Source organism: Ascidiella aspersa, chromosome 8, assembly GCF_963924565.1.
Source record: "Ascidiella aspersa chromosome 8, kaAscAspe10.2, whole genome shotgun sequence".
In the NCBI taxonomy this organism is placed as follows: domain Eukaryota; kingdom Metazoa; phylum Chordata; class Ascidiacea; order Phlebobranchia; family Ascidiidae; genus Ascidiella; species Ascidiella aspersa.
Window position 1 is genome coordinate 17,846,584 of NC_139454.1, and position 13,003 is coordinate 17,859,586.

The following is a 13,003-nucleotide window of genomic DNA, read 5'->3' on the forward strand; positions in this document are numbered from 1 at the left end:
CATTACACTGAAACTGTTTCTCGTCTGATACGCCCAGTCACCCACATATGGGGTTATTTTATCACTACTTAAACTTCTAACAAGCCCTATGGTACTAAATGGCATCAAGTTATTGAAATATTTTATCCAACTGTTTAGCGTAGCCCGGCTTTGGTATAGTTGTCCTTTTCACGGACATGAAGACCAGCAGCAAAATATTCCTTAAAATCAAAGTCATGCTAGTCATATATACCTAAGAAAATTCAGCCCGTTGTCCAGAAAATGCGTTTCACTTTTATAGCGAAGGCTATGCGGTGTACGTCTTGGTAACCAGACGTCGGTGTACCAAAATTACATACCGGTACTTTAAAAATTTGTTTAAAAATAATCAGGACCAAAATACAACGGGATTTTGAAGGGCGGAGAAAAACGAACTGCTTACGGCTTGTGCCTCTCTAGCAACCAGTTGAGCAATGTGCTATGTTAACCCACAGCTTGCGGGCAGCCCGTCGTAAAAATACAACTTAATACTGTCACAGAATAAGAGGCGCTTCGTCGAGGCACCGGAAGCAATAGAATGCTGACAACCGATGCTTTGAAATCATCAATCCGAGTGCTAATGCATCAATCTATCGATATTTTAGGCTTGAGACCTCTAAACCAAACATGCTATACAATGCCAAAAGCCTAATTTGTTGAAATCAATAGCATAAAATTTGAGTAGTGCGATAGGGTTAGATTGCCATCCCAGATTGCATAAACATTTCGGCCATAGACAATGTGCGTTTGCTAATTTTATCGAAATAATTCAATTTTTGCAGGATGTTCTTACATTAAAATGGAAACAACAACAATGAAGTAGGCTTAACACTTACTTAAACATATTAGAAAAAGTTTGTTTTATTTTAATTGATCCTATTTACAGAGTTATTTTTTTTCAGCATTTTTTCGCCGGTGTTTAAATTAATGCCTAAAATAAACAGTCTACTACACTAGGGTTGTCAAGCTTAAGTTTAAGTGCTATCAATTCAGTAAAATGAAGAAAACCGCAAGAAGTTTTTCAATCCTCTATTGAGTGTATTCTGTGGATGCCGATAGAAAAAAGCCATTTTTGAAACTATTTGACTTTACGATTGTACTGTAAGCTATTATATAAAACAAATAGTAGTGCATCAATTAATTCGCTGTCGCTTTATATCTCATCGCAAGGCTTTCTTGTTTCAGCATTTGTCAGGAGCACTGCGCAACTCCTTACGTAAACAACGTAAACAAACTCATCGTAACTGTTTGTAAAGTAAAAAAAACAAACAATGGCTTTCTTTCGTTTATTAAAAGATACAGGTAATAGATGATAAAGGCAAAAAGTCAAAAAGTCAAAAATGCAAGTGTATGCTTTTCACGGTTTCGTAAAATATATATCAGAGCTTATCAAACCTGACTTACACAATATTATGCTATCGAAACAGAGGAGTAGCTAAACAAGCTGTAGATTTGTTAGATTTACTTCAGGGTTTTTTAATACCTAACACTCCCCCACAAAATATATTAAAACGTGAGCCATGGGAAATTACCTTAATCATTTGCAGTATAATATAGCACGTTTTAATAGCTTGTACATTAAGCTGTATTGTCTTACAAAGCATTACCCAGCGTTCTTCGGTTTCTAAATGGCTTACTACTGTACAAAGTTCATAGGGAAAATCCCGTAGCCCCAACATACGCCCGTTCTATATGTTTGGCGATAATCACGGCTTGAGCTCAATGCTTCCAGATATTTCTAGATCATTAGCTGGCAAAAACGAAATCGGTGATTTCAACACGTGAGGGCTGATATAACGTTGGTCTACATCCTGTAACTTATGTAAAAGTGAGCTTTCCTAAAAATCTCCCAGTTAAAGTGAAGCAGTAAAATGTTTAATAAAAATGTCTACTCGACACCACGCTGCGTTGTTTAGTTGTAAGGGCGTCGCCTATGATTCCCTTTCTTATCCAAACGCAATTGCGGTAAACAACAAAGGTACAAACAAACAAATGAATAAATAAAAATTGGATAAATTCCAATCGCTGGGTGCTGCGCAAGTTCAACAAACTTTTCCACGGGCGTTGCAGGAAAAATTTGTGAAACAAAAGTGTTTCGCAGCACTTTTCTGTTTTTCATGGCACATTAAACACACAAACAAGTTGGTGTGTTACGATATCTTATCTTGCTGCCATTTTCAAGTGGTTTGATTAGGAATATTATAAATGCTTTCCAACACTATACATAATGATTGACATACATATATTTGTTAACATCGCATTTGCCCCGAGAGCGAAAAAGATCGAGAAACCATACCACTACAGAGTGCTAATGCCTAGGCGCCCAGCAGCCTTGCGCGAAGCAGCTCCAGCGCCGACGCCACGTTGTTGTTGATGTCCTGGCAAGTTCGCATCGTGACTCTCACATCATCGCTGGGGGGCATGACCCCGAAACCGAGGTGGGTCTTGTCTTCGCCGGGCGTCGGGGCGTCGGGCTCCACGAAGTCGATCTGGCAGTGTTGCAGTAGGGAAAGCACCACGAGCTTTATTTCGATAATGGCGATGTGTCTTCCGGGACATTGCGACGCTCCCAAGCCGAAGGTAAGGATTGCCTTGGATGCAGGAATCCTCTTGGAAGACTTGAAGAACTTGGAGCGCATCCTAGTAAGGCCGCTGCAAAGGTGTTTTTGCTTGCCGATTTCAGCAAGGGTGGGGCGCCTTTTAAATGGAGCCGGAGTTATTCTGTACGGCTCGGTGGTGACGAATCGCTCATGCTGGTATTCCTGCGCCACAAAGTGTTTCGGTTTCTGTTTTACGTTAGGTGTCTTTAAAACAGATGTTGTTAAACATAGAACTTAAAAAAATGAAAGACGTGACAGCGAAACTGCATAACAAAACAAATTGTATAGGATAAATAGATTATGTTTTGCGCATATCTAACTAAAAAATAAGTGTTGGCAAATAAAAATTTATATTGTTGTGTTTTTTATTGTTTCCGATACAAGAAGTGCTTCGCAGGAAACATTAAATTTGCCTGGGGTCACCAATCGAATATTCTGTCTTTATGGATTTAATAAAACATTAAGGACCTATACGTGACTTCCTGAAAATCTTGAGTAAAAATAATTAAAAGCATCAATTTTACCCTTGGGTCATCAAAGATCTGTTCGTCCATGTGAATCACGGGGGCGTAAAATGCGGTGTAATCTCCCTTTCTTATCTTGAAAGATTTCCCGCTCTGTGTTGGAACCACCGTGTCTGCTGTAGCCTTGCGAATGCTGAAGCTTGCCCCCGTCATTCGCATAGTTTCCTTTATACAACCTTCTGCAGAACACGAAAGGCAAACGTTTTCTAACGGGCGAAATGATTTAATGTTAATTCTTTAGACTAATATCCACTTCGTTATTATCTAACTAACACCTCCAACTTGATTTGTGTTTAGAACCCGGTTGAAGATAGCAACGCAAAAGTGTGCCGGTGGTGTTTCAGAGTGGAAATTATAGAAGTAACGTGTTTTGATCTACTAAGGACAGCAATACAAGTCTCGCTATGAACGGATCATGTTGATTCTAAATAAGTTTAAGATCACATTCAACAGGTGTAAAGTAATAACATTTAACGATTCCATAAAAAATAACGTTCAAATGCTCCTGTTTATTGTTTTGGGCTTTTAAATTTTCTTTCACGCCTCCCTACAATCTCCAGCGGAGATTAAATGTGTTTAATTATATCTAAGGAGGTAGTAAAGTGTTAACGCAAAGCGCGAAAAAAAAAGCGTTTGTTGGGTTTAAAATTCAAGTCCACACGCCGTGAACCATGCTACTAATAAAAACTGTAAAAAAACTACTTTGAGGGAACGCCACAACATTTAAGTTAATCTAACTTAGTGTTTGTCGAACACATTAAATACTATTTGGCGGATAAGCTGATTAAATTGTTGGTGTAAATAAAACTGTTAAAATGTACTAATTTGCTACGTTGTTCTATCAGGTGACAAGTCTATATTATAAGTCATATAATGTTTTTGCGATTTACAGTTTAATAATAGGATTTTTGAACTTAACCGGCGGAGTAATGTTTTTTAATAAATTAATTATTTATTAGGTATTTTTTGCAATAAATTGGCAGTGTTTTGCGATTGCATAAAAAAGGGTTTAATACTTTCGTTTTGGCATCAACTAGTTAGAGGGCGCCCGTTTAGAGAATGTCTTCAGTCTCACCTAGAACTACTGTTTTGTCCAAATCCTTCTTCCTGATGCCGAGGATGTTCCTGATGCACTTGCACGCGTGGTTCGGTTTTTTGCACAAATACTCGAGGTGATTAGCCATGGAGCCGCTCCTTGGACGTTCTGACAGTCCGATGACCTTCCTGTACTCCGACATCACGTCCTCAATTGCATCCGGGCTCTTTAGGAGTTGGTAAAGGGTCCAGAAAAGCGCGGGAGCCGTATTGGCCTGTGCTGCCCACAATATCATGACGAGATGACGAGAGCGGCGTGAAGAAAAATCTAAATCGTTTTAGTGGATTTTGAGCAACGATAGTAATTGATCGATAGGTCGGATCGAATCTGCGTACCACTGTATACATGTTGAGCGCCCTTTAGAGAGTTATAATAACTATAAATCTTAATTTATTAGTTAACTGTAAACAAACGGGATTTGCCCACAACTCGTTTTTTAAGGATTTCTAAGTTTTTGATTGTGTTGTGCTATTATATTTCTTCTGACCTTTTCAACTGCAGTATCAAATCACTTAAGCATCGTTTGTTTAAACCATAACTCTTAAAATAGTAGGTTTTCCAGCCTTGGCATAAAATAGCGTATATAGCAGGCATCCAATGTAAAAGGAAAAGTGTGTTTAATGCACTAAACTACTATGTCCATATTCGTTTTATGTTTGATTGAAAATGTAACAACTCCGTCGGATTGCTAATCTACCTTTGTCGTTTGTATTATGGGGTATGTGGCATTTCTATATCTACGGAGCTGCAAACGTGACGAGCCTGCTGTGTACCTATGGTGGGGTTCATGTCCACGATGTCGGCCACCAGCTGCGAGACATTGGTGCGCTCAGCCCAGTTAATAGCGCCGATCATTTCGACGAGCTGATTCAAGGCAACCTTGACGTCCGGCAGAAAGTACATGGGAACCCGGGCCACCAGCTTCGACGAATCCTTGAAGTAGCGCTGGAAGACCTCGTAGAATCGCTCTGTCTCCTGGGCGCTTTCCTCAATATCGGGAAGCGAACCGAAGAAGAGGTTGAACGTGATGTCGAAGATGATGCGCTTGCAGAAATCGTACAGCTCGACCTGTGGCAAACAAAAGCATAAACAGATATGTTGTGTAAACTACGCACGGATATGTAATATTGCTTGATGGTGAATTGAAAAGCCATAAAGGTCGAGTAGATCAACATCATCTTGATTATTAAGACGTTTCGATAGGAGCTTGTATCCCCTTGAGTTAAAACATTAACTGAAGATGATATAAGTTCGGATCGAAATGTCTTAATAATCAAGATGATGTCGATCTACTCGATCTTTATGGCTTTTCAATTCATTTTCAAGATATGCTGTAGTTTTAAACAATGTTCTTTTTCTAAAGGGTCTGTTGAAAGCTGGAAAGCGGATAGACCACGCTGTATTGTGCAATAAGTGGGAGAACGAATAAAAATTCCGAGGATTGCTCTCCGCAAACTCTTAGCTCTATATATTTTCGTTGAAATACTTCTCGCAACAGTTCGTTCAGCAAATATTGATACGCGACTTTTACGAGTTCACTGGCAGACAGATGATGAACATGAAAATATGGATTGGCTTTAAGTGAACATCATGCAAAACGAGATTGTAAATTACGTTGCAGAAATGTGATTTGCGTTGTAGAATTAAATAAAAAAAAATAGTAATGCGAAGCAGACCGCAAAACCGACACCCATGAGAAATGTGTTTTATTACCTTTGCAACCGTGTGCCCAATCTTGTTTGACAGCAACTAAAACATTAAACCATAAAAAGAACTTCGCAAAACAATACAACTAACAAATGCAGTCAATTGTGACAAACTATACGAAAAGTCGCCGAAATGTGAAGCAGTGATTTTGTTCGCTGCTATAATTACGCATCTTAAACACGCGACTTCTTCGAATAGTAAAAATAGCTACATCGGATAGCGCTTAAGCACAACACCGGTAAAAAACACGAACCGATTTCTTGTCGCCGTGTTTGCCCGGTTGCACCCTGGCGAGGTTCCGCTCGAGTGCGCACGCCACCACGTGCTTGGCCGACGAGCAAAGGTCGCCGAGCTGCATCGATCCGCGCAGGTTCTTAACGATCGAATGCGCCATCCTGTTGACATCGGGCGCCCTTCCTGTTCGCCGAATTTCGCGCTTGGGTGACTTCGCGCGGTTTCGCGCCGCCTCTGACTGGCACTTGACCTTCGCTTGAGTGTCCGGGTCATTGTGAATGCAGTGGTCCGAGCCGACCATTCTCGTGACGAAATCGCCGACGATTTCACGGTGATCCAGGTTGTTGCACTTTTCCAGGCAGCGCACGTCCAGCGGATTCATAAACATGTGCGTTGTCCTGTTGAACAACACAATTTTTGTTTTATTCTTCTTGGGCAAAGTTATTAGATATTTATCGTTCAAATTTTTTTTATCGTTCAAAGGAGCGGCGATGTCAAACTGAGAACTCCATTATCCACGAGCGCGCGCGCGCGACGTTTTTGGGCATTTAATGAAGCGGTTTTACCAATAAGCAATTTTCATTTTTAAACAAGATAATTTTACTTAGGACGCAGTTTGGTTACGTGATTACGCTTTAAATATCACGCCAACAATTGCTGCTCACCACATGGGCCGTATCCGTTTTACGTTTATTAGCCCGATCGAATTAAGCCAAGGTTTTTCGTTGCACAACACCCAATAGGCTACATGCTTTTTGTTTATACATTATTATACGAAAAAACGGCGTTTTAAAGGTTAATTAAAGTACACGTTCATAGAATATAAAAAATATCAAATATATTGATGCGTTTTTTGCATTCGCGTATACCGGACAGCGTGTAACCACCCGATCCATCAGAAGTCGGTGCAGTTCCAAAAGAGGTCTACGAAAATTAGTGCATCCAAAGTATCAAAAAGTCCGACTTTTAGACTTTGAGGTCCTGGACAATGCACTAATTTGACTTAACAAATGTGCATAAGAAGTTTCATATTTCTTGACCCACCTGAATCCAAACGCTAACCAACACCCTAACCCAAATAATGTGCGTTGATTTAATAATTACATAAATGTCCAGGTCTTATGCTTTTTCCACAGCGTTCAAATAATTACTAAATTAACTCACATTATTTGGATTAGGGTCCGGGTTAGCGTTTGGGTGTGGGTGGGTCAAGTATTATTAATTCTATGCCACAGTTTTTGTTTTCTTTCGTGAATTTTCAGCGAATATGTTAGAACTATCAATGCCTGGAGTTTACCTAAATGTCCATTTAGTGCATTGCCACGACCTCAAGGTCGAAAAGTCAGACATTTCTTCCCTTGGATGCACTAATTGTCGTAGACATTTTTGCTTAGAACTGAACTAATTGCTAACGGATCGGGTGGTGTAGCCTATTGCAAAAATGCAAAGGCGAAGGCCGTCCATCAGCTGGTTGCCGCTCACGCAATACTCGTTGGACACTACCCTCAACTCGTTATAAAAACTCTTTCACCGTACATTGCTCTCAAAACGTCCTAAAGGCTACATAGTGTTAATTATCTTCCGGGCCCCAAAGTATAGAGCTCTTAGCATTTATCAATTTAAATGTTCCAAAAAATGTTTATCAATGATTTCGTGATAGAGCCAGAATTCATTATATAATTTTTTTTCCGCCATATAAAATGCACCTTAAACAAAGCCAAATACCCTGGCATGGATGCCTTAGTGGGGTAAAGGTTTTTTGCGTTGGCTTTAAAAATACTGTTTACTTTTTTTTTAGATTAAGTTTGATCAACATTTTACTACAGGTCAACATAAAACATAAAAGTTTTTAAGTTTATTAGTTTTGTTTAAAGGTACGCTCGTTGACAACATTGTACGTTGACATTAAAAAAGTATAGCATAATGTCAAATTAAATGTTCCATGATTCATTTTTTGTTTTTTCGCTAATTGCCAACATTACATTTACTATTAATGAGCAAAGTTCGCCTGCGTAATTTTTATGTTTAATCCGAATTATAGGGAACCAAAATTTATTTTGCTAAGGATCCAAAAGTCAGTTCACAAAGAACGAAAGAAAACTACGTTATAATCTGTACCTAGGTTTCGGCAAGTGTGGTTGCGCGATACTTGAAACTCGCTCAAGTCAAGAAACCTAAAAAATAACTTTTGGAAACTCAACTTCAAAGTCACTCACCATCCAGCCAGCTCAATCGTGAAGACGTCCCCGTATCTTTTTTGATGGTCGAGCAGATACTCCAGCGGTTGTCGGCCGAACTGGAAAGAACCCCCAACAAAAGGCATGGCGTGTTTTACCAGAGGCGGCTCCAATGGGCGCCTGAAAGCAAAAAAATACAGCTACAACAAATTGCAGTTACGGTTACAGGCTATTGCCGTCAATACAACCCTCTCTTTAGAACATGTTATATATATTGTAGACCAGTCTTGCATGGTTATATTGTGGACCGTTGCTCGGTATAGATATAGAGCACATAGTTTTATTTATATTTAGAGATTCGAAATTCGCATTGTGGCGATGGGGTTGCACTTCAGGTATTTGTCTTCTCAGTCAATAAATATATAAACTGTTACGCCTAACCCTTAATAAAATGAAAATGTTCGTTTAAAAACATGTCTTGGAAAAACTACACGGCCATATAGTGAATTTATGACAAGCATGTGTTGCGGATAGCTTGAAATTTAGCTTGTCGAAATGGCGAATGTTTAACTGTGGTATTGTCGGAGTCGGAAATTTCCGCATGATTGCATGGCACGATGCGCTCATATTTGCACTGAAAACGAACATGCGATTTAAGCCTGGCATATCGCCAGTTTTTCGTTTGCGCAAACTATTCCATCAGAAATAACCCAAAGTAAATTTGTAAATGACTTGCTCTAATCTAAGTCTGCGGTATGCTTGAGCACGTTGCACCTCAAAATGAGTCAGTGGATCGTTTGAACAAAACATTTTATATTTTGGGAAATCCTTTCAAGGTACATGGTTTTAGTTATTCTATGGCTGGTACCCCTCAGCGAAGTTGTAGAAAAAGATTGAGGCTTAGTAATGACCCTGAACCACGGTAAACGTATGCCAAGGGATCTGTGCTTAGTGATGCACTCAAGGACTTACTTGGTTCGCTTTTTCACTAATGTCTCTCGGAAGGCCGTAGCCTATATTCGTACATATAATAAAACGTTTAACCAAAGGGCCATCAAGTATTTTTTCTGTCATCATTTGCCACGAATAGTGTTTCCTGTGTCTTATAATTATAGCGGTTTAGGGACCATAGAGACTATTATTGATATGACACTAAATAAAATAAATTATCATGATTTATGTATGATAAAAGCGTCTTCACCTTCTGAAGTCTCCGGGATTATTTTATTAACAAAGGTGATTTTTTTAATAACATATTCGGAAAAACAAAGATCGTATTTGCTTTTTGAAAACAACGCAAATATAGTAGTAGGCTACAAAGTTCTATATTTAAAGTAATAATCCTAAAAAGTCTTATTACCTTCTTCTCTGGAACATAATAAGCAGAACAAAAGACAAGTTAAGCAACAACAGGAAAGTGGTAACTAAGGTCTCGATCATTTTTAGGATAACCTGCGCGAATAGAGTGATTTTATATGACTGAACAAATAATAAAACATAAAAGCGTATCACATTCCTGAATAAAACTTACGCAACATTGTCTACCAACGCTGTCAGATAAGTCAACGTTTGAGTAAGTTTACAAACGACAAAGGCGATGTTAAAATACGCGAGTTGTCCGAAAATACAGTCGAGTGTAAATTTTCGCACCGAAATTAAAACTCAAGTGTTTAACCTAAACATCGCACAGAAAAACTGGTTAAAATTAATTTGCATCCTGCAGCTAAACGTTCATTGTGGCTTGAACAAGCGCTGCCTGGAAATATATTGCACTGCTGAATATCTCATTTTTTTCTGGAATATATAGCAACCCGCTATATAGTTTTCACTTAACGCACGAAAGCGCTCTCGTCTGGCCAAAGTCTAAGCATTCTTACACAATGAAACCTGATGCTTCTGGTTTTTACGGTCGAGACTACGAGACTTCCACTGACATGCACCTGAGTTTTACCAAGTTCCTTGAAATATTCACCACCACAAAGCAACACAATTTCTTCGTATTTCGTCGTTAAGTTCATAAGCTATTTGAGGGAATAACAGAAAAAATCGAAAAAAATTCCCATCAAAGGAAAATTTAACACGTTTGTCGATAATTCATTTACCTTATAAGTCATATAATAGCGTTTCGAAGTTAAGATGTGTAGGTGGTAAGGCGTAAATCTAAGTTGGCTTTATTACTGTATAGCGTATTTGATTAAGGCTACAATTACAATAGAATATAACCAAACAACTTCGATATGGTTGGAAACAAGCAACTTTCTCGGAAATCGTCACGTTCAGCGGTTGGCATATGGACATATCATTTAAAAAGGAGGTTTTAACCTTGAAATAAGACGTGGGTTGCAAAATTCGTATTACTGGCAACTCACCGAAATTCTTGAGACTTGGCGTTACGAGGGCGAGTTAATTCCTACACAACAACCTTGTGGGATCTAGGCTCTAAATTCTTAAGAGATAAAAATTTTCAAATTTCGCAAAGTCACGTGAAGTGCTGTTATTGACAATGCGTCGAGAATAATATTATTATTATTTTTTTTCGAAATATATTTTGGAATTTTTCGAAACGTTTGTATATAGCTTAACCAACTTAAAAAAACCAAATGATTGCACCTGTCCTTTGAACAGATTTGCGTTTTAAAATTTTCCAAGACATTGATGCGTGAAAAGATAAGGCATAGCCGTACCATGCACAGTTTAATGAACCAAAAAATACCTATGGTATATATTTTAGCTATTTTTTGATTTAGTTTAAAACAGTGCTTCCCAACCAGTGGGTCGCGAAGCTATTTCAGGTGGGTCGCGAAGCATTTCTAACTGTTACAGTTTTCTATTAGATCGGGAAATCATTGCATTACCAATACGTAACATTTATACAACCATATCACAAATATGTAACATAGATGTGTTGTGTCGCATTAACTATTTCAGTAGGTGTACGCGTACACCACTAGTAAAGATTCAGGTTTTATGTAATACTACTTGTTTGGTCATATCTCATTGTGGGTCGCACAATCAAACTTGTTTTAAAAGTGGGTCACGAACTTAAAAGGTTGGGAAGCACTGCTTTAAAACACACACACAAATACGTGGACACAGAAAACATACATTATAATTGATCCGCTTGGCCCAACTATCCAACAAGTAGCGTAAATAGTGAATTTTAAAATGTTCCGCAAAGCTTCAGCAAAAACTTGCTTTGGTGTTTATGGTGTCGTTACTAATACCCTGTGATGCACAAACGCAAAAGGCATTTAAAAATGTGTATACCGAGTATTAGCCAACGTGCCCGAACAGGCTAGTGACTTCAAATGTAACCTGATAAATTAATGTGGGCGTTGGTAATTATCACTTGTAAAAATCGCTGGGTATAGGCTACATCACAAAGCTACCTTGAATAGGTGTTGAGCTTTACATATATGCGATGTAGGATTAACAAGCCGTTGTGTTATTCAAAGCGTAAAATGCAATCATATTGATGTTGCCAAGCCAATCAGCTTATTTGGTTAAGTTGCTAGAATTAACGCATTTCTAATCTTGTTTTTGGAACCACTTGCGTACAAATGCTTTCATTTTAAAAAAATTGCGAAAGAATGACGTTTACAGCCTATAGCTACAGTTAAAAAAAGGCAATAAAGTAATACAAGGGACCTCAATTTTTCAAGGGCATAACTCTCAAACTCAACGTAGGGATCATGGTTTTACAAAAGTTCTTCCGTTTATGTCGGGTAATTGAAAACGATATAATTTATTCGTTTTATCTCGGAAAATTTGGATTAACAGCCTATCGCTGTGGCGAAACAAGTCACTGTGCTGCTGATTCAAATGCAGCCATATAGGCCTATGCGGCGTTCGAGTTTTTTTCCGGCGAGTCATTACTGGCCGATAACCTTCGCCTAAGCATTAGATGTCCGTCAAATGCAGTTGGGCGACTAACGTGTAATGCCAGGTAGCCTACAAATATTTCCTTAAAGTGCGTTAAGTTGCAAAACAAGCTTACATTGTAAAACTAGAAGTAAAACACAAGTCAAAACACGTTAAATACAATGCTAGGTATTTTTATACACAGGGGGCCATGAGAGTTAAGAACCTATCAAAGGGGGCCACGAAGCATAAAAGGTTGAGAACCACTGATCTAAACTTTACACATAGGCAAAAGACAATATCACTACACTTTTCCTACTTACACACATGCTTTTGCTCAGCATGATTTATGGGAATGCTACACACTAACAATAAACTAAGTATATTGTCTACTACATATCGCGATAAAAACAATATTCGGCAACTTAAGAAACGAAGCCCACATCGTACTTCCTAATAAACTGAAACACAACAAAAACGTAAGAGCATAACATGGGGTTAAGGGTATAGTTTAAATACCCGTTAACTAGGGCATCCAACATGTTCGCCGTACGGCTCGGGAGTTTCTTAGTATAAATGAGTCGCGTAAGGTACCTTAATCCAGTGTTTCTTAAAGTGGTGAATGGTTCACCCCAGGGTGAATAAAATTTTTGCAGGTGTGAACCAACCAAAAGGGGTGAATAAGGGTGAACGAAAGTTCAGGAGCATCCTATAGTCACTAGTAAACTACTTTCTGAAGTAAATCGACTACTGAACTGTTTTTTTTTTGGTGTTTTTTTGCTTATT

The 13,003-nt window shown here is 38.6% G+C and overlaps 1 protein-coding gene across 1 annotated transcript; it reads right to left on the bottom strand.

Annotated features, from left to right (window-relative positions):
* Positions 1 to 1,308: 1,308 nt before the first annotated feature.
* Positions 1,309 to 9,804, bottom strand: LOC146136630 (cytochrome P450 7A1-like). The gene is made up of 7 exons (XM_083395675.1): positions 9,717 to 9,804; positions 8,396 to 8,536; positions 6,199 to 6,577; positions 5,012 to 5,306; positions 4,218 to 4,505; positions 3,143 to 3,321; positions 1,309 to 2,780 (listed from the first exon to the last, which is right to left on the bottom strand). The coding sequence occupies exons 1-7, from the start codon at positions 9,794 to 9,796 to the stop codon at positions 2,334 to 2,336; spliced, it is 1,809 nt and encodes a 602-aa protein (XP_083251801.1). The 5' UTR covers positions 9,797 to 9,804; the 3' UTR covers positions 1,309 to 2,333.
* Between the last annotated feature and the right edge of the window lie 3,199 nt (positions 9,805 to 13,003).

Bases quoted from the DNA above. Each gene is read 5' to 3' on its own strand.
- LOC146136630 (XM_083395675.1), bottom strand. From the start codon at position 9,796: ATGATCGAGACCTTAGTTACCACTTTCCTGTTGTTGCTTAACTTGTCT. The intron at 4,506-5,011 runs GTACACAGCAGG...AAAACGATTTAG, and splicing joins GGACATGAACCCCACCATAG to ATTTTTCTTCACGCCGCTCT. The intron at 2,781-3,142 runs GTAAAATTGATG...TTTGTGGCGCAG, and splicing joins AGATCTTTGATGACCCAAGG to GAATACCAGCATGAGCGATT.